A 19,850-nucleotide genomic window follows, 5' to 3' on the forward strand; every position below is an offset into this window, starting at 1 on the left:
TTCATATTCTGTCTGTTGTTTCTGTGAGCAGATGTTCATGAACTCAAATCATTCTCAAATGTGTATTTACATATTTATTAGCAAACAATTTAGTTTACAAGCAATATCAGTTATAGAACTGAACTCTTGACTTTATTCAGATATTACAATATAAACCAAAAATCACAATATTTCACAAGTAATTCAATGTTAACAGCTGGAGAGAGAAAATGGCTTCAGAAACAATGTAGAAACAATTTCATAGTTGATTTGAAAATCAAAGTATTAATGAAAGACAAAAGAAATATATAGATGTGTAACAAATTGGACATTTACATGTACATATAACTCACAAATATTTCATCATAGTTCATGTTTTGTCAGTAACTGATTTTTTTCTAAAGGCCTGAATATATATTTCTTTTTTGCACTTGTGTCACATTTTAATTTTCTTTATATTTGTAAGTAAAATCTACTTGATTGTGCAAATTTTGGTTTTTATTTACATATTCTAAAATCATCACATCCATATTGAATCTTTTCAGATTTTATGTTTTTTGTTTGTTTCAGTTGACAGGTGTGATGATCAGTGGCTTTGAGTTTTTACCTTCTTCATTATAACCTGGGCAAAAATATGGATAGAGTTTGTCAGTGAAAGTCAGACCAGTGAAAGAGTAGATATGAGATCTGGAGTCCACATCAGAAAAAGAGACCAGACCCTCCTCATAATCCACAAACACTCTCACCTTCTCAGGTTTCACACTCAGAGATAAAGAGACAAATTTGCTGTCATGAGCCACATATTTATAATTCCAATGAGTCACAGCCCAGACTCCCTTATCGGGACTCCGCCATGTATGCTTCTTCCTGTTAATGGATTCTCTGGCCACTCCTAAACTCCACTGAGTCTTTCCCTTCACCTGCACCTCATAGTAAAATCTGCCTGAACTGAATCCCTCCTTTGCCAGAACACAAGGAGAGTAATCAAATCTCTTTGGGTTTTCTGGGACGTTCCTCTTCATGTCTCCATCACTGACTTGTTTTCCATCATCAGACAGGATGAGACGAGGATGTGCTGTATCAGGATCCAGAGTCACATCCACTGAGAGAGATCAGACATTATCAATCAACTTCAGAACAAACATTTTCATGTGTTTAAAACACATTATGATCAAAAGTATTGTGAGTGTATTGGTGTCAATCTCACTGTACCTGCAAACTTCTGCACAAACTTCAACTCTGTGAACACAAATGACAATATAATGATGAATTAGTAATAGGAATATTTCAGTGAGTTTCTCTCTATTACAGTTTTTCTCAATCGATTTGGTACATTTCTCCAAACTCAGGTAACAGCTCTCAAAACAGTTAACACAGTGATCAGTACACTTTGTAATTGTCCTAAACAGATAGTAAATTCTCCTTCATTTCATACAAATCACAAATCAAAAGCATAATTTTCTCAAAACACTGTGCACAAAAATCCCAAATTTTATCACAGCAGTTCATACAGCCAACCAAATCTTTAATATATCAGGAAAAACATTTGTAACTTTTTCATTGTTCTTCACAAAGATCACAAGCATTTTTGTACCATTTTCAAAACACAACAAACAAAACTCTGTGAATTGTAAAATAGTCAGTTGCACACCTCGTGTCTTCAATTAACGCCAAATTGTTATCTGATGAGTTAGTAATCCACTCAACACAGAAAAAGCCAATTTCCTAATTGTTCACACAGCTGTCTTACGTAATTACAACAACTACAAAAGGGGAAGAGAAGAAGAACAAAGAAGACAAATGAGGAGATACAGTAAGACAAAAAAAAAAAGAAGTATGAGCAGTGGAAACAGAAGAGGATTAAGAGTGAGAGGTGGTGGCCAGGGTAGAGGGAGAAGAGGAAGAGGAGATAGAGAAAGAAGAGCTGAAGATGTAGGAGGAAGAGCGAGAAGAGCTGAGGATGTAGGAAGAGGAGAAAAGATTGAAGAGATGGATAGATTGGAGGGCAATGGTATAGTGGAAAGAGAAAATATAAGAAGAGGTGGACCGGGAGGAAGAGGAGGGCAAAGAGGAAGAGGATGCCAAGATGTAAGAGGAGGGAGGAGAGGTAGAATGAGGGTAGGGTACACGTGTGTTTCAAATGAAATTAGAGCCACACTTATTGACCATATCAAAAATCATGGTCTCTCATTGAGAGAAGCTGGCCAGAGAGTTCAGCCCAATATAAACAGATCCACAGTGGCTTCAATTATCCGTACATTTCAGAGGGAAAACCGGTAAGTAACTATATCATTCTACTTTTACAATGAGAGTCCATGTAGTCTTGTTTGACATAGGTCTAGATCTCTACAGTAAATGTTCCTGCTTGTCCAAACCTTTTTCAGAATTGAAGTTAGAGAACATTCAGGTGGACGAACAAGACTTTTTTCAGTTGAACAAGAGCATGCCATTGTTGACATGGTGGTCCAGAATAACACCCTCCGCCTCAAAGAAATTCAGCAAAGAATAACACCGGACAATCAACTGTTCCACAATATCCACCAATGCAGTCTCTCCACAATTGACTGTGTTCTAAGAAGAAATGCTATCCGAATGAAGCAAGTATACAAGGTGCCCTTTGAGAGGAACTCCGTTAGAGTGAAGGAGCTGCGATTCCAGTTTGTTCAAGTATTTGCAACCCAATTACTGCAATTTTACTGTCAACTCAAAGATATATTTTTCCTGAATTTTAAGTATGTGTCCATAAACTATTCCATGCTACTATATGTGAAAAGATTTAGGCATATCTATGTATACTGCTGCTTCAAAGTGTGAACTCAAACTTCAGCAACAATTTCACAGTAGTATTGACTGCAATCAATGCCATTACTGTAAAACACAAATTTACTATATTTTACCTTGTGTTCTTTTTACTCTAGAGAATCTTGGAGTTGGATAGCAGTGCAACTCATTATGAGTACCTGTATATTGATGAAGCAGGCTTCAATCTTCAAAAAAAAAGGAGAAGAGGGAGAAATGTGATTGGCCATCATGCTACAGTCAATGTCCCTGGACGACGACGAGGCAACATCACTCTCTGTGCAGCAATTTCTACAACTGGTGTTGTGGCACACAATGCTGTCTTGGGACCATACAACACAGCAAGGCTCCTACATTTTTTTTTTTTTTTTTTTTTTTTAAACATCAATGAAATCCTCTTTTCGCAGGGTGATCAGGAGCAAATGGTGCAGAATTTTGTAGTTGTTTGGGACAATGTCCAATTCCACCATTCAGCACTAGTGCGAGAGTGGTTTGAGAATCACCCACAATTCAGGATGGTGTTTCTTCTACCATATTCTCCTTTCCTGAATCCAATTGAGGAATTCTTCTCCTCTTGGAGATGGGAAGTACATGATCGCAACCCTTACAACCAAGTAAGTCGTCTTCAAGCGATGGAAGAGGCCTGTCGAGATATTGGGGCACAAGCATGTCAAGGATGGATACAGCATTCAAGGTGTTTTTTCCCACGATGCATGACTCGTGAAAATATTTTCTGTGATGTTGATGAAATTCTCTGGCCATATGTAATTGAGAGGCATGATCAATAAAATAATTGATTCAATGAATGCAGTACATTTATCACTTTATTTTTTTTATTTACCTATGTACTTATTTGCACAATATATATATTTGTGTGTGTGGGGTGACAACTTATTGTTATACACCTGAACTCCTCATTAAAGAACTTAATGAAAAACATGTATTTTCATTTATTTCTTTGTCTATCTTCAGCTGAATTTGTTATAAAATCAACAGAGAACACACTTTTAGTTTTGATGTTAATATTGAATTTTAATAAATGCATTACTAGAATAAAATGCTGTGTTTCATTGTGCAGTGAATACTTAACGGTTTCGCCAGCATAAGAGTGTGTTTAGTTTGCTGTGTTAACTGTTTTGAGAGCTGTTACCTGAGTTTGGAGAAATGTACCAAATCGATTGAGAAAAACTGTAACAGCATCAGGCGAATGTAAATGTTGATCGTTCATCAGTTTGTGAAACAGAATGTGTTTAACATTAATGCACTTACAATGAAGGTCTATGAGACGATCATAACAGAGGGTTTAAAAGCAGAAATGTCAAGCTTGTGTTTTTATTAAAGCTGTAACAATAATTATTCAGTGTAAAAAATGTTATTTTTGCTGTTAAATTCTCCCTGTAGTCAATAATTTTATCCCTTAAACTCATCTTGATCACCAAAATGACATTTCTGTGAAATTTCTTTTTTCATGGCTTAAAATAGGCATGAATAGAGGAGGAACAAGACACAGACTGGAAATTACTGTCATTACCCTGTCAAACGAGTGTCCGGTAAGAAACAAACTAGATGAACTTATGCTAAGTGTAACGAGGCGGGACACGAGGTGAGATCCATATGCAAGCTTTATTAGACTGAATTCATCGTCAAACAGGCAACGGTGGAACAACAGCAAACAGGTATGGCAGAGAGTAGTTGAGGAACAGGCAATAGGTCAGGGCTGGCAGATAACAATCGTAAGTCCAATAAAAAATACACTGTCCAAAGGCAGGCAGCAGGGAATCGTAGACGGGGAACAGACAGGGTAAATAACAGGCAGACAGTAACAATAAGAAGTGATCAGAAGCGTAACCAGAGTATACAAGACCTCGCAATGTGTGTGAAGATGTGACTAGCTTAAATAGTCCAGATAATGTGCTGCAGCTGGGTGTGGTGATTACTAATTACAACAAGGGAGGATTATGGGAAATGAAGTCCAGGAATGACTGGAACTGTGACACTAAGAGCTGAACATGATTGTAAAATCAGACAGAGCAAACTCATTTTCCCTACAGAAACTTGACTCAAAGATCATCATAAACCCCAGGCCTAACGAGACGAGATCATTTCAATCCACTGGAGGAGCTGTGTGTGTTTGACAATAGCTGGTCACACAATACTGTGTTCGGGTGGAGATTTTAACTATTGATTTCAGATCATTTTATCTCCTGCTGGAGTTCAGTCAGATCTGTCATATGTTCCTGGACCGAACGTTGATGCTGCAGTGGAGAGAATAGTGAAGAACAATGATGCTCTCACTCGCTCTGCAGATCAACCTGATTAAATTTCTTTCATTGATGTGACTTATCTGAATATCTGCATTATCTTCAGCAATATGTGGACTGTCCCACTCATTTAAACTGGAATATTAATCGCTGTCAGGGGAATATTCCTGGAAATCTGACCACTATGTAATCAGGGATGTGATTCTTCTGGATTAAACTGGAATTCCATTTTTTTTTTCAGCCAAAAATCCTGAAGATGTGAATCATTTCAATCATTTAACCAGCAGAACCCCCGGTGGTCAGGGTTATGTACTGCATGATGACTGAAATCAGAAATGGCCTAAAACAGTTAATTAACCCAGATAACGATGATCTGGCGGTCCGCCAGCGTTTTTTTGGGCGGCACAAAGTCAGTGGCTAGACACAGTTGGACCACCATCGGCACAATCCAACTAATCTGAAAATGCTGTCGGTCTGACAGAGTTTTTTGGGTGTCACACCAGCGGTTTTCTGTTGGTACACCAGTGGCAAACTGATAGTCAGTCCAGTTTCTACTGAGCGCTTACAGGACATCTTTATTTTATAAATGTATATTTATTCTATATTATTTTTACAGTTATAAAGAAAGCACTGAACAAAAGACTGACCTAATACATCAGAAGCAAAGTGTTGGTATAAAAAATCATTCATTGATCATTCGAACCATAATTTCAAGCTGATTCTGGCTCACGCTAAAGCCCCTGAAACATGCTATTGCTCTAGCCAGCTGCCAAGACAAAGGAATGAATTATTTGCATAAAACAAGATATAATAATTGAGCCAGTTTTACTTAATGGCCAAAATGTTGAAATTGTGGAAAATTATAATTATCTTGGTACAGTTCTGGACTCGAGCTTCTCTAGTATGTTTTCAAAAGATGCTCACAGAGACTCTGTCTTCTCAGACATCTCAGCAGCCTTTGTGTTTATCAGCACATCTTAAACTTTCACGAGTTCACCTGCCCGTTCAGTCTTAATGGTTAATTGGCTTGGCTTGCTGTCCTCGCAGGAGGCTTGAACCCGAGGCTCGGCTCGAGCTCCAAACTAAACCCCTCTATAACAGTACTGCGCAGAGGGAGAATAAGAGAAATAGAGGAGATGGGGAGGAGGAGGGATGCTGGAAGAACTGCCGCTGGGATGACGCAGTGACTGCTGCTTATATACACTCATAATCTCCAACTTTATTTATAGAGCACATAATAAAACAACAGAGTTGACCATAGTGCTGTACAATAAAATAAAAATGACAAAAATTAAAAACCACAACAAAAGCCTCACACCCAACATTCAAGACTAACTTGGTAGCTACAGCGACAATACCTCAATACTCATACCTGATCAAAAGCCAATGTAAAAAAATATGTTTTTAACTGTTTCTTAAAATCATTTAGAGATGATAATTGTCTCAAATACACTGGTAAACTGTTCCATAACCTTGGAGCAACTACTGCAAATGCACGGTCACCTCTGGACTTTAGTTTAGATCGAGGAACATGTAGGAGATTTTGTGCATTGGAATGTAATGTTCTCTTTGACTCCTGAACATGAATTAGATCAGCAATGTATGGAGGGGCTGTGCCATGCTGAGATTTAAACACAAAACGTAGAATCTTAAAATTAATTCTATAAGGTACAGGTGAACAATGCAATGCTCTCAAGACAGGGGTAATATGGTCATATTTCTGAGTACCTGTCAATAGCCTTGTGGCAGCATTTTTGACCATCTGTAATCGGTCCAAAAGTTTCATTTGGGAACCATAATAAAATGAGTTGCAATAATCTAGACGGGAAAAAATAAAAACATGAACGATCTTCTCCAAGTCTGTACGTGTTAAGAAACGCTTAATCTTGGCAATCATTCTAAGTTTATAAAAACTAGCTTTAACAACTTCGCTTATTTGAGAGTTACATTTTAAAGCACTGTCACAGATCATGCCTTATTTTTTTACTTGATGTTTCCTAAAAGGGCTCAATGTACCTTGATTAATTCCAGCCGTATCACTCATTTCGGAGGGCCCAAATATAATCATTTCTGTTTTCAATTCATTAGACTCAAACAGTTTGCAGTCATCCATGACTTCACCTCATCTATCAGGCCAACAAGTGCCCCAGGACACTGGAAGAATTTGGGTTAAAGGACAAATACAATTGAGCATCATCATCAATCGTATCAAATGCTGCTGTCTGAGAGTAAAAGTACTGTAAAATTACCATGGTCGGTGACAAGAAAAAACATTGTTAAAAACTGAAAGCAAACTCTTGTTAATTTTAGACTCTAAAAATGGGCCAACTGATTCAAAAACTTGCTTGAACAAATGGGTCGGAACAATATCCTGAGGAGAACTTGTGGACTTTAGTTTATGCACAATGTCCTCAAGGATAGAAAGAGAGATCGGCTCAAAATTGGAGAAAGTAACACCAGATATAGATTGCTGTACAACCGTTTATGAACAATGACTAATGTTACACTGCAAAAAATGCTGTTCTTACTTAGAGTTGTTGTCTTGTTTCTAGTCAAAATATCTTAAAGTTCTTAAATCAAGAAGCATTTTCTTGACAATTAAAAATTATCTTGTTGTTTTTAGGAAAAATAAGTCAAAATTAAGTGAGTTTTTCCTTAAAACAAGCAAAATAATCTGCCAGAGGGGTAAGCAAAATAATCTTATTTCAAACCAAAAATAAGATATATAATGTTGCTTTCAGTTTGGATTAAGATTATTTTGCTTACCCCTCTGGCAGATTATTGCCTTATGCTTTATATATGCTTATATAATGATGATCGACAGGACTGAATGTTTAGGCTCCTCCTGAACTTACGTTTGGAGCTACATATAAATCTGTTAAGAGTCTTCTGACCTTTCATCTCCCTGCTAGCTGGTATGGTCAACATCAATTGTAGATTTAAGAATAAAATGTATAGAATTGTGTCAATGGCAAGTAAAATAGTTGGTAAACCCCAGAAGTCTTTAACACGACTTTTCACAGAAAGGGTAAGGAAGAAGGGAAGCAAAATAGCAAATCGTTCCCATCTTCCCTTCAGCCAGTTTGAGCCCCTGAAATCTGGGAGGCACTATAGAGTCCCTCGGGCAAATAATATTAATAGTTGTTGTTAATAATAATAATAAAAATGTGTTCAAGAAGTCCTTCATCCCAAATGCCATTACAATTCAAAAATGACATTAACTGTACTTTTCTATATAATGTGATCTTGTCTGTGTATTGTTTTATTATAGCCTGTTAGTTTCTCAGTAGATGTTTAAGTGTTAATGAGCCAAAGACAAATTTCCACTCTGGTGAATAACATTTGAGTTTGTACAGGGATAGTTACGTCATGTGCCTTACATCTCACTAAAGTTCACATTATACTTCTTTAAAGCTGCAGTCCGGAACTTTTGGTGCTCTAACGGTTGATAAACAGAAGTGAATGCGTCTTGTGGAGGAACATTGGTTTGGAAAATGTATTCATGATGTACATGTTTATTATATAAATTTGTAAATTTTGAACACACAAAAAGTTAAGGACTGCAGCTTTAAATGATTATGACAAGAGTTGAAGATATAACTTTTAGTGATTTTATAATGTGGTAATCAGCAACATCCCAGATGCTTAAAATTAATTAAACACTTTTTTTCTTAGTATTTTCTTAGTTAATGACAAAAATCCTGTATTTGATATTCACTTACCAGTTTGAATGAGTTTTTCATTTAGTTGTTCCTTCAGTAGATTCAGAGCTCTTTTCAGAGATTTCTCGTCCACATCAGAGATCTTGGTGTGTGAAATACTGTACAGGGATGAGAACATCTACAGCAGGAGAGAGAATATTATATATTAATATTAAATATTAATTATATTCCACATTATCACTGATGAGACAGATGTTTACTGACCTGTGTGAGCTGCTCCAGCTCAGTGATTTCCTGCTTCAGCTCTTTAATGAGATCTTCAGCCTGTTTCTCTGCTGCTTTCTGCTGTTCCTTCATCATCTTCAGCTCTTTATTGAGATCTTCAGCCTCTTTCTTTGCTGCTTTCTGCTGTTCCTCCATCATCTTCAGCTCTTTATTGAGATCTTCAGCCTCTTTCTTTGCTGCTTTCTGCTGTTCCTCCATCATCTTCAGCTCTTTATTGAGATCTTCAGCCTCTTTCTTTGCTGCTTTCTGCTGTTCCTCCATCATCTTCAGCTCTTTATTGAGATCTTCAGCCTCTTTCTTTGCTGCTTTCTGCTGTTCCTCCATCATCTTCAGCTCTTTATTGAGATCTTCAGCCTCTTTCTCTGCTGCTTTCTGCTGTTCCTCCATCATCTTCAGCTCTTTAATGAGATCTTCAGCCTCTTTTTCTGCTGCTTTCTGCTGTTCCTCCATCATCTTCAGCTCTTTATTGAGATCTTCAGCCTCTTTCTTTGCTGCTTTCTGCTGTTCCTCCATCATCTTCAGCTCTTTATTGAGATCTTCAGCCTCTTTCTTTGCTGCTTTCTGCTGTTCCTCCATCATCTTCAGCTCTTTATTGAGATCTTCAGCCTGTTTCTCTGCTGCTTTCTGCTGTTCCTCCATCATCTTCAGCTCTTTATTGAGATCTTCAGCCTGTTTCTCTGCTGCTTTCTGCTGTTCCTCCATCATCTTCAGCTCTTATTGAGATCTTCAGCCTGTTTCTCTGCTGCTTTCTGCTGTTCCTCCATCATCTTCAGCTCTTTAATGAGATCTTCAGCCTCTTTCTTTGCTGCTTTCTGCTGTTCTTCCATCATCTTCAGCTCTTTAATGAGATCTTCAGCCTGTTTCTCTGCTGCTTTCTGCTGTTCCTCCATCATCTTCAGCTCTTTATTGAGATCTTCAGCCTGTTTCTCTGCTGCTTTCTGCTGTTCCTCCATCATCTTCAGCTCTTTAATGAGATCTTCAGCCTCTTTTTCTGCTGCTTTCTGCTGTTCCTCCATCATCTTCAGCTCTTTATTGAGATCTTCAGCCTCTTTCTTTGCTGCTTTCTGCTGTTCCTCCATCATCTTCAGCTCTTTAATGAGATCTTCAGCCTCTTTTTCTGCTGCTTTCTGCTGTTCCTCCATCATCTTCAGCTCTTTATTGAGATCTTCAGCCTCTTTCTTTGCTGCTTTCTGCTGTTCCTCCATCATCTTCAGCTCTTTATTGAGATCTTCAGCCTGTTTCTTCATCTTAAGCTGCTCAGACTGAAATCTCTAAATGGATTAGATCAGATCAGTGAAGAGTCAAAGACTATAGATACAGAAAGACAGTTCACTTCTATTAGTTATGAATGGAAGAAATGGCAACGCGCAATATGGTGGAATAGGTCCAGCCTCCTAAGTAAAAGAGCCAATTGCTGATTGATAAATTCATTGCATCACTGCAGTTATAGGCTCCGGTTCCCATAGAAATCTGAGACTCACGCATGACTGCACATGAGCATTGGCTCGTCTAGCCTGAAAAATAAGCATTTTTAATGCTATTTGAGCATAAGAAACAACATTTCTTTGTTTGGACTGCCCACTCTGTGTTTTGACCTGTTTGCCTGTCTATGGTTTATGATTGTGGATTACCCTTCAATAAATACACTGCATTTGGATCCTCCACCATTCGTGTCTTGGAGCAGTCATTACACCCAAACTGCTGAGACCATTGCATCACAAATACCAAACCACCCCACACTCCTAAACCAATGCACTTACACACACACACACACACACACACACACACACACACACACACTCACAGTGTATTGTGTAGGTATGATGATCAACGCTGCTACCAACAGGACACCCAGACCAATAATCATCCCGTTTGAAATGTGGACGGTTCGAGATGAAGTAAAGAAACCATCATTGGAGGCGAGAGTCTGTAAAAAGAGGAAGATTCAGTTCAAGTAACACTTCTCGAAGCCTTCTCCTATACTTGCAATACAAAAGCAGGGACCATTCCCTGTCTCCCATTCAATCCTAGCAGAGCCTTGTTCCTTATATGGAAATGGTTCCGGTACATAAAGAAAACCATGTTATTACCAGGGTTGGGAAGGTTACTTTTAGAATGTATTTCACGACAGATTACAAAATACATGCTTTAAAAAGTAATCTGTAACGTATTTCATTACATTACTCAAGTTTAGTAACTTAATCTAAATACTTTGGAATACTTTGAAATACTTAACAACACAAATGACCATATTAACTTGATGTTCTGTTTTAAGTTTACAACCTGTAAATAAAAATAACCTCTATCCACCAGGATTTGGTTTTCCACTAAATTGCATTTTTAACATCAGTTACAAAATATACTGTATATCTGCAGTTTATTAGACATAACCTATGTTTTGGTAAAGAATTTCAATATCTTGATAAACAAATTAAGAAAATATTTGTTTCTTTTAACATAACATCCATATATAATTACTATTGATATATCATTCCTAAATTATATTTGTAAAGATGTGCATCAGAGGGATAATAAAATATTAAATAACAACAATAAAATATTGTAAATAATATAGGTTGTTTTATATGTGTATAGAGTCGAATGACACAGTGGTTTAAATTGTTTTATTAACAAAGTTTGTTTGTAACATTTAGAATGTTTATAAAGAAAATGAAGTGAAATGATCTACCCAATTATCTCGAGAGAAGGCCTATATTCAAAGCTACAGTTTCTCAACAGTTTTTTGCATCTCCACCACCACATTTTACAGGTTTGGAAAAAATATGATCATTTTGTGTGAACTATCCCTAGTATAAATATGTTTATACTACAGTTTTTTACAGATGCTAGGACACATTTCTCAATACTTAGGTCACTTTTGCAAAACTCTTCACACAGTGAGCACAACAGAAGTCTATGTGGGCTAAACTGAGGATCAATTATCATTGCTTTGGCACAAAATGCATTCAATGACTACATCTCTCAAATTTCATGAATTCTTTTCTCACTCAGACACAACAACTGCCAAAACTCTTTGTACATACAGGCCTATTTGCACATGCTTACATACTGTTTTCAAAACTGTTAAACTTATGTTCAAAACAATAACATAATACAAAACTGAATAAGACAGCAATTTGCTACATTCATACAGTAATATTTTAATGAAATATATTTAAAATCTTAAAATTAAATGCTATAAAAACAATTGGACAATTGGACCAGCCACAGCTGATTCTCATTGTATTTTGTATTTTGGAATTACTCAGTGCAAAAAAATAAAAATAAATAAACAACATAAAATATTGACGAATTCTGCATCATGTCTGATTTATTCCAGTAACATATATTGCAGTGAATTATAAACAGAGATATGTCCTTGTTTTACACAAGAAAACATTGTATAATGCTACATGTTGTTAGTGTTTTTTAGGTCATTGTTTTGTGGGTGACAAAGTGTGTTTGTCGGCTGTCAACCTTTGCTAGTGTTCTGGAAGAATGAGTTGATTTGAGACCTGAATAAAGTGTTTTGGTAGTTGTAGTGCATTTTGAATGTGAAATTAACTGCTTTGCCAAGCTGAAAGTTGGTTAGGAGAACTGTGTGAAGAGTTTTGCAAAAGTGACCTAAGTATTGAGAAATGTGTCCTAGCGTCTGTAAAAAACTGTAATATTTAGTATAAACATATTTATATGTTTATATGTCTATATGTCACCTTAGTGTACTGATAGCTGCATTAATATTAACCATATAAACAACAAACAGCAGAGAAAAAAAAAAAACATTTTTTAAATAATGCTTTTTTTTTTTTTTTTTAAATTATTATTAGTGATGCACCTATTTTGATTTTTCATGGCCAAAAAGTAAAGCCGAAGCAAATTGGCCAATATTATAAGCAAACACTGGATTTTTATCACAATCCCAACAAAGATGTTATGTACATGAGCATGATCAGTTGTTTTTAATTAAATTATTGTATAATTTCAAGATTAACAGCAAAAACAGCATGGTCTGACTTCAGCTTTGTGAAATTATGCTGCCGACGAAGGACTAGTAGACCGTCTTATTCTGGTGTTGATTTTGCTAACTTGTCAGTTTTGCCGGGTGAGTTGAAATCCTGCGCTGCGGTGATTGCAAGCCCTTTAAATGCCGCGTTATTAAACGTGCGCTCTGTGAACAATAAACCCTTGCTTCTGTCGGATTTTATCATGGACAAAAAACTGGACTTATTGTTTCTTACGGAAACTTGTCACAAACAGGATGATGGTCTTCTTTTTAATAAGCTGACTCCAGCGGGCTATGGACTCTCCCGGACTACAGGTAGAGGTGGGGGTATTATAGTGGTCTATAAACTACAATACAAGATACACCCTGTGTCCGTGCCTCCTTTTAAAACATTTGAATGCCTTGTTTTACAGTTTTTCTCAGTCGCTTTGGTGCATTTCTCACATCACTATTTACATTTGCACAACAGTTAATGCAGTTCTCAAAACAATTAGTACAAACTGCAAAACCTAGTTGATAACCTGCAAAAGCGTGTCACTTGCTCAAATGGATAGGTCATTCCTCAAAAGCAAGTATTCGTGTCAATGAAAGTGTCAGTGTCATCAAGATGAAAAGTCCTGACACCATTGTTTATGAACAAGATAGTCAAATGGCTTTGTCATGTTTTCATTATGACAGTTTACTCTGTCAATGTTTTCCAATGCAAAAAAGTCAGATCTTGGTGACACTACCTGAAAATGCTCAAGACAGCACTATATACTATTTGCACAGCCATTTGAAAAATACAGTAAAGTTACACATTACTGTATTTAGTGAGGTAACTGAGTACAAGACACTGAATATGTATGTTTCACATTTTTACTGCATATGCTCTTTGCAATTCTAATTTGTTCACAGCATTGTGCAAAAGAAAAAATACACCCTTATTTGCAACAAACATAAACTCCCTTTGGGTAGAGCTGTGCACAACTGTAAACAATATTGCAGTACATATGGCAAATCTTTACTGTAACACTACTGTACACTACAATACACTAAATGTGTGATGCAGTAAAGCTGTACGTCTAAATGTAAATTGTACAGTGACAAGTTCTTGTCCCACTGCAAGCTTCATGTATGACACGATGACAGTAGTGCAGTGCAGATTGTTTAGTGCTGAATGACTGTCCAGTTATACACACCTGTTCTCCCAACGAAATGTTTGAATAATTGAATTTACAGTGGTTCTCCCAACATTTGGCTGCACCTTCGACCAGCCTCAGCCATTGTGAGGCCGTGATTGACAACATGATCCACAATTGTAGCCCTGATTTCATCAGGGATCTGCCTATTGGCCTCTTCTTCCTCTTCCCCTGTTTTGTCCCCTTCCCCTTCTTCCCCTTCTTCCCGCACCCTTACCCCTCTTCCATGAGGCTGACCTTCCACTTCTGTGTCACAGTATTGTAGAAATGGTACACACTATGTCCTGCTTGGTTCGTATATGCTTGTAAAGTGGGTGTTTATGGGATTGTAGAGAAGTGGCTTATCATTGGTTGCAACTAATGCTTCACACACACCTTCTCATCAGTGAAAGTTGAGATTCATCTGAGAGAAATTGTTCAATTTAGGAGACATTTTCAGGAAAAAAAAAAAAAAAGATTTAAAAAAATATGTAAAATTTGCTTGACAGATTTTGACAACTAGTTCAACATTTTTGTATGTAATGACTCAAGCAATGAAATGAGGACTATTAGTTTTATATGGAATGACTATTCAGCATTCACAAGTATAGTTAATTTTGACTGACATGACATAAGCAAATGATAATGTTATAAAACAGCAGAGAGTTGTATGAAAGCGATTGATGCATGTCCAAAAGCATTTGCAATTTGTTCGAAGGAATGAGAAACTGCTACTATGATGTGCACAAATGACTAAATGTTGTGGAGGTTGAACTAACTGTTGTGCAAATGTAAATAGTGATGTGAGAAATGCACCAAAGCGACTGAGAAAAACTGTAAATGTATCTGCTTCTCATGCTACTCACATGCTGCTATGGTCACTATTTATAGACCTCCAAAACCAAATAAGGATTTTCTGTCTGAGTTTGCTGATCTACTGTCCATATTGTCTGTCAAATTTAAGAGAATTTTGATTCTGGGTGATTTTAACATACATGTAGATCAGACAGCGGGCCAAGGATTTTCTATCACTCTTGGACTGTTTTAATCTCTCTCAGTTTGTAAATGTTCCCACTCATTGTAAGGGGCATACACTGGATTTAGTCATTGCAAATGACTCTTTTCTCTCTAATTTTTTTCTGCTGTGGATGTTGGTCTTTCGGACCATTTTGCTATCTTTTTAATATTGAGGTATCACTTTCTAGTAGAGAAACTTCACGATCTATTTCATTCCGTAAATGGCAATCAATTGATCATGCTATTTTTGCTAATTCGATGGTCTCTTCCTTAAATGCTATGACTTCTGCTCCTCTTGAGGATAAAATCTCTATATTTAACAATGTCCTTACAGCCAACTTGGACATCTTTGCTCCCATAAAAACGTCTCGGGTTACGTCTGTAACCCTGGTTCCCTGAATAAGGGAACGAGACGCTGCGTAGTCGCTTTGGGAACGCCTCTGCGTGATTACGTCTTGAAGCACTCGTGAAATCAAACCAATAGTGTAGCGGGACGTCAGAGCGGGTGACGTCACGGACCAGGAAACTATAAAGCACCCCTGAGAACAAAGAATGCCAGCTTCTGATATGGATGAAGCAGACGCTCACAGGCGTGCAGGGAGTATGGCTAAGCTACACAGCGTCTCGTTCCCTTATTCAGGGAACCAGGGTTACAGACGTAACCCGAGATGTTCCCTTTCATGGGAACATCGACGCTGCGTAGTCGCTTTGGGAACGCTATCCCAACTAGGCCATAAGACCAAATGCCTGTTGTGTTATTATTTCAGGACGACAGGACTGAGGACCCTGGAGTGGAGCCCAAATCAAGGTTATAAAACCTAACAAAAGTAAGCTGAGAAGACCACCCAGCAGCATCACATATGTCTTGGAGGGGAACCCCCGACATCAAAGCCTTTGAGGCAGCCATGCCCCTGGTAGAATGTGCCCGGACAGCTAAAGGAGGGGGCTGTCCGGCCGATTTGTAAGCAAGAGAGATGGCCTCGACCACCCACTTACTCATTCTCTGCTTAGACGCAGGACCTCCCTTACTAGGAGAACTGTAACACACAAACAGTTGTTCAGTCTTTCGCCACAGGGCAGCTCTGTGGGCATACGCGTCTAAAGCCCTCACCGGGCAGAGCAGATTTAATTTTTCCTGATCCGGATTCGTAAAAGGTGGAGGACAGAAGGCCTGCAGCACAATAGGCCCTGGGACATTTGTAGGGACCTTAGGAACATATCCAGGTCTAGGATGTAAAAAGGCTTTGACCATTCCAGGTGCAAAGTCCAAACATGAAGGAGCAACCGATAGTGCTTGTAAGTCCCCGATTCTTTTGAGGGATGTTATGGCCAGAAGAAATAAGGTTTTGAGAGTAAGGATCTTCTCAGATGCTTCCTCTAGAGGTTCAAAGGGAGCCGCAGCTAACCCTTCCAACACAATGGCTAAGTCCCAGGAAGGCATTTTTGTGCGTACAACAGGCCTCAGCCTCTGAGTACCACGGAGAAAACGTACAACTAAAGGGTTTTTACCAGCAGAAAGACCTTCTATTTTTGTGTGATAAGCGGAAATAGCAGCAATATAAACCTTCAATGTAGAAGGAGTTAAACCCTCCGAGAACTTCTCTTGGAGAAATTGCAGTACTTGACTGATAGAAGAGTGGAATGGATCCACCTGAGAGTGGCTACACCAAGTAGCAAACAGTTTCCACTTATACGCGTACAGTTTTCTCGTGGTTGGAGCTCTGGAGTCGAGAATGGTCTCTACAACCTCAGTTGAGAGACCAGATTCTTCGAGCTTTGCCCCCTCAGGGGCCAAGCCCACAGTTTCCATATTTCTGGGCGCGGGTGAACTATTGCACCGCCCAACTGAGACAAGAGGTCTTGTCTGACAGGAATCTCCATGGGGGAATCTTCTAAGAGGGATACTAGATCCGTGAACCATACTCGGGTCGGCCAGAACGGGGCTACCAACATTAGACGGACCCCGTCCCGGCGAACCCTCTCAAAATACATTAAAAATGAAATAAAAACAGGAAAAGGAATTTAAAGAATAAAAAGATAATACGTATAAAATAAAGTGCAAACAGTTCGGACATAGCACAGTGCTCAATCAGCAAATGCATAGATAAAAAGATGTGTTTTGAGTCTGGATTTGAATGTGGCTACTGTAGGAGCACACCTGATCTCTTCTGGAAGCTGGTTCCAGCTGCGGCTGGCGTAACAGCTAAAAGCAGACTCTCCCTGCTTTGAGTGAACCCTTGGTATTTTTAAGTGTGTTGATCCTGATGATCTGAGTGATCTGTTAGGTTTATATTCTATGAGCATATCTGCAATGTATTGGGGTCCTAGGCCATTGAGTGATTTATAAACGAGTAACAGTACTTTAAAATCAATTCTAAATGCAACTGGAAGCCAGTGCAAGGACTTGAGGACTGGTGTGATGTGTTCATGTTTTCGGGTTCTGCTCAGTATCCTGGCAGCAGCGTTCTGTACGAGCTGCAGTTGTCTTATGGTCTTTTTGGGAAGGCCAGTGAGGAGCCCATTACAGTAATCCACCCTGCTGGTGATGAAAGCATGAACAAGTTTCTCTAAGTCTTGACTGGAGACAAAGCATCTAATTCTTGCAATATTTTAAGATGATAATATGCTGATTTAGTTATTGTCTTTACATGGCTACTGAAACTCAGGTCTGACTCCAGAATCACACCAAGATTCCTGACTTGATTTTTAGTTGTTTGACCCTAGAGTGAAGGTAGGTGTTCACTTTGAGAACTTCGTCTTTGTTTCCAAAAGCAATGACTTCAGTTTTGTCTTTGTTTAACTGAAGGAAGTTTAGGCACATCCAATTTTTAATTTCATCAATGCATTGGCACAGGGAGTCAATGGGGCTGTAGTCGTTAGGTGAGAGGGCTAGGTAAATCTGGGTGTCATCTGCATAGCTGTGATATGCAATTTGGTTCTTTCTCATTATTTGGCTCAGTGGCAGCATATATAGCTTGAACAGGAGGGGTGCAAGTATTGAACCTTGAGGGACTCCGCATGTCATGGATGTCCACTCAGACTTATAGTCACCGATACTCACATAATAACCTCTCCCTTCTAAGTATGACCTGAACCATTTAAGGACCATCCCAGAAAGCCCAACCCAGTTTTCGAGCCTGTCAAGAAGAATGTTGTGATCAACAGTGTCAAACGCAGCACTGAGGTCGAGTAGAACCAGCACTGATAATTTACCTGAATCTGTGTTTAGGCAAATATCATTTATTATCTTTATGAGTGCTGTCTCTGTGCTGTGATGCGGTCAGAAACCAGATTGAAAGTTGTCAAAGTATCCATTCAAGCTTAAGAACTTGTTCAGCTGATTGAAAACAACTTTTTCAATGATCTTGCCTATGAAGGAAGATTTGAGATTGGCCTGTAGTTGCTCAATATGGTGTTATCCAGATTGCTCTTTTTCAGGAGGGGCTTAACAACTGCAGTTTTCAGGGATTTTGGAAAAGTCCCAGAGAGAAGTGAGGCATTTACCACTTCTAGGAGATCTGCTTCTAAACAGTTAAACACTCTTTTGAAAAAAGATGTGGGAAGTGTGTCAAGGGCGCAGGTTGATGTTTTAAGGTGCTGTACTGTTTCTTCCAAAATTTTACCATCAATTGCTTCGAAATCAGACATAATAGCTACTTTCTGAGGTTGTGATCTGATCTGTTTTACCCCAGTGCAGCTCAAGGATGTGCTGATCGCCTTTCTGATATTATTAATTTTCTCAGAGAAAAAGGAAGCAAACTCACAACATTTGCTGTCTGAGAGCATTTCACTAGGAATCTGACTTGGGGGGTTTGTTAGTCTCTCTACAGTAGCAAAAAGAGTGCGGGTGTTGTTTAAGTTTCTGTTTATTATATTTGAGAAGAAGGTCTGTCTAGCTTTGCCTAATTCCACATTGAAAGCATGAAGAATATCTTTATAGATGTTATAAATGAATTTCAAGTTTTGTCTTTCGCCACATGCGCTCAGCTTTTCTGCATTGTCTTTTCATATTTTGCACTGCTGTTGAGTTTCTCCACGGTGCTTTTTGTCTGCCACTTTTCTTCCTGACTTTCACAGGAGCAATGTTATCAATAACATTCTGTACTTTTGAGTTAAAAGAATCAAGGAGAAAATCAACAGAGTCTGCAGATATGCTTGGTGTCAAAGATATAGCCTTCATAAACAGTGCACTAGTATTCTCATTTAAGCATCGCTTTTTGCCCGAGACCGATCTAGCTTCAACAGTCGGACAGATCAATATTTCAAAGAAAATACAGAAATGATCAGATAGCGCTACATCCTTAATGACAATGGATGAAATGTTTTAGACCCTTACTAATAATTAAATCTAGAGTGTGTCCACGATTGTGTGTAGGTCCATGTACATGCTGAGTCAGATCAAAAGTATTCAGAACAGTTATGATTTCTTTTGCCATACTGGATTCTGCATTTTCTATGTGGATGTTAAAGTCCCCAGTAATAACAAAACAGTCAAACTCTGAGGAAATTGCAGAAGTAGATATTGTCCTTTAGCACTCTTGAGCCCAGTTTGTTTGGGTGCAGGCCATCATGAGTGAACAATTGTCTCTGACTCCAGAACAGATTGAAGTTGTCGATGAAGTTCAGTCCTTTTAAGTTGCAGGTTTTTTGCAGCCATGTGTTAAGTCCAAGCAACCGTGTAAAT

The 19,850-nt window shown here is 38.3% G+C and overlaps 2 protein-coding genes across 2 annotated transcripts in view; both read right to left on the minus strand.

Annotated features, from left to right (window-relative positions):
* On the minus strand, positions 1–9,696 carry LOC125265345 (E3 ubiquitin-protein ligase TRIM39-like). The gene is made up of 4 exons (XM_048185489.1): positions 8,966–9,696; positions 8,762–8,879; positions 1,192–1,218; positions 1–1,081 (listed from the first exon to the last, which is right to left on the minus strand). The coding sequence occupies exons 1-4, from the start codon at positions 9,689–9,691 to the stop codon at positions 546–548; spliced, it is 1,407 nt and encodes a 468-aa protein (XP_048041446.1). The 5' UTR covers positions 9,692–9,696; the 3' UTR covers positions 1–545.
* LOC125263226 (E3 ubiquitin/ISG15 ligase TRIM25-like) overlaps positions 9,694–19,850 on the minus strand; it is a 22,414-nt gene continuing 12,257 nt past the window's right edge. The window contains exons 5-6 of the mRNA XM_048182236.1: positions 10,791–10,913; positions 9,694–10,257 (exon numbers count right to left, since the gene is read on the minus strand). Coding sequence (XP_048038193.1) covers positions 9,694–10,257; positions 10,791–10,913 — 687 coding nt within the window. The remainder of the gene's footprint in view (positions 10,258–10,790; positions 10,914–19,850) is intronic.

This window comes from Megalobrama amblycephala, linkage group LG1, assembly GCF_018812025.1.
Source record: "Megalobrama amblycephala isolate DHTTF-2021 linkage group LG1, ASM1881202v1, whole genome shotgun sequence".
Lineage (NCBI taxonomy): Eukaryota > Metazoa > Chordata > Actinopteri > Cypriniformes > Xenocyprididae > Megalobrama > Megalobrama amblycephala.

What these genes read in the sequence shown, in the direction of transcription:
- LOC125265345 (XM_048185489.1), bottom strand. Translation starts at nt 9,691, where the DNA reads ATGATGGAGGAACAGCAGAAAGCAGCAGAGAAACAGGCTGAAGATCTC. An exon ending in AGCTGGAGCAGCTCACACAG is followed by an intron (nt 8,880 to 8,965) that starts GTCAGTAAACAT and finishes CTCCTGCTGTAG; the next exon opens with ATGTTCTCATCCCTGTACAG. An exon ending in TGAAAAACTCATTCAAACTG is followed by an intron (nt 1,219 to 8,761) that starts GTAAGTGAATAT and finishes TTGTGTTCACAG; the next exon opens with AGTTGAAGTTTGTGCAGAAG.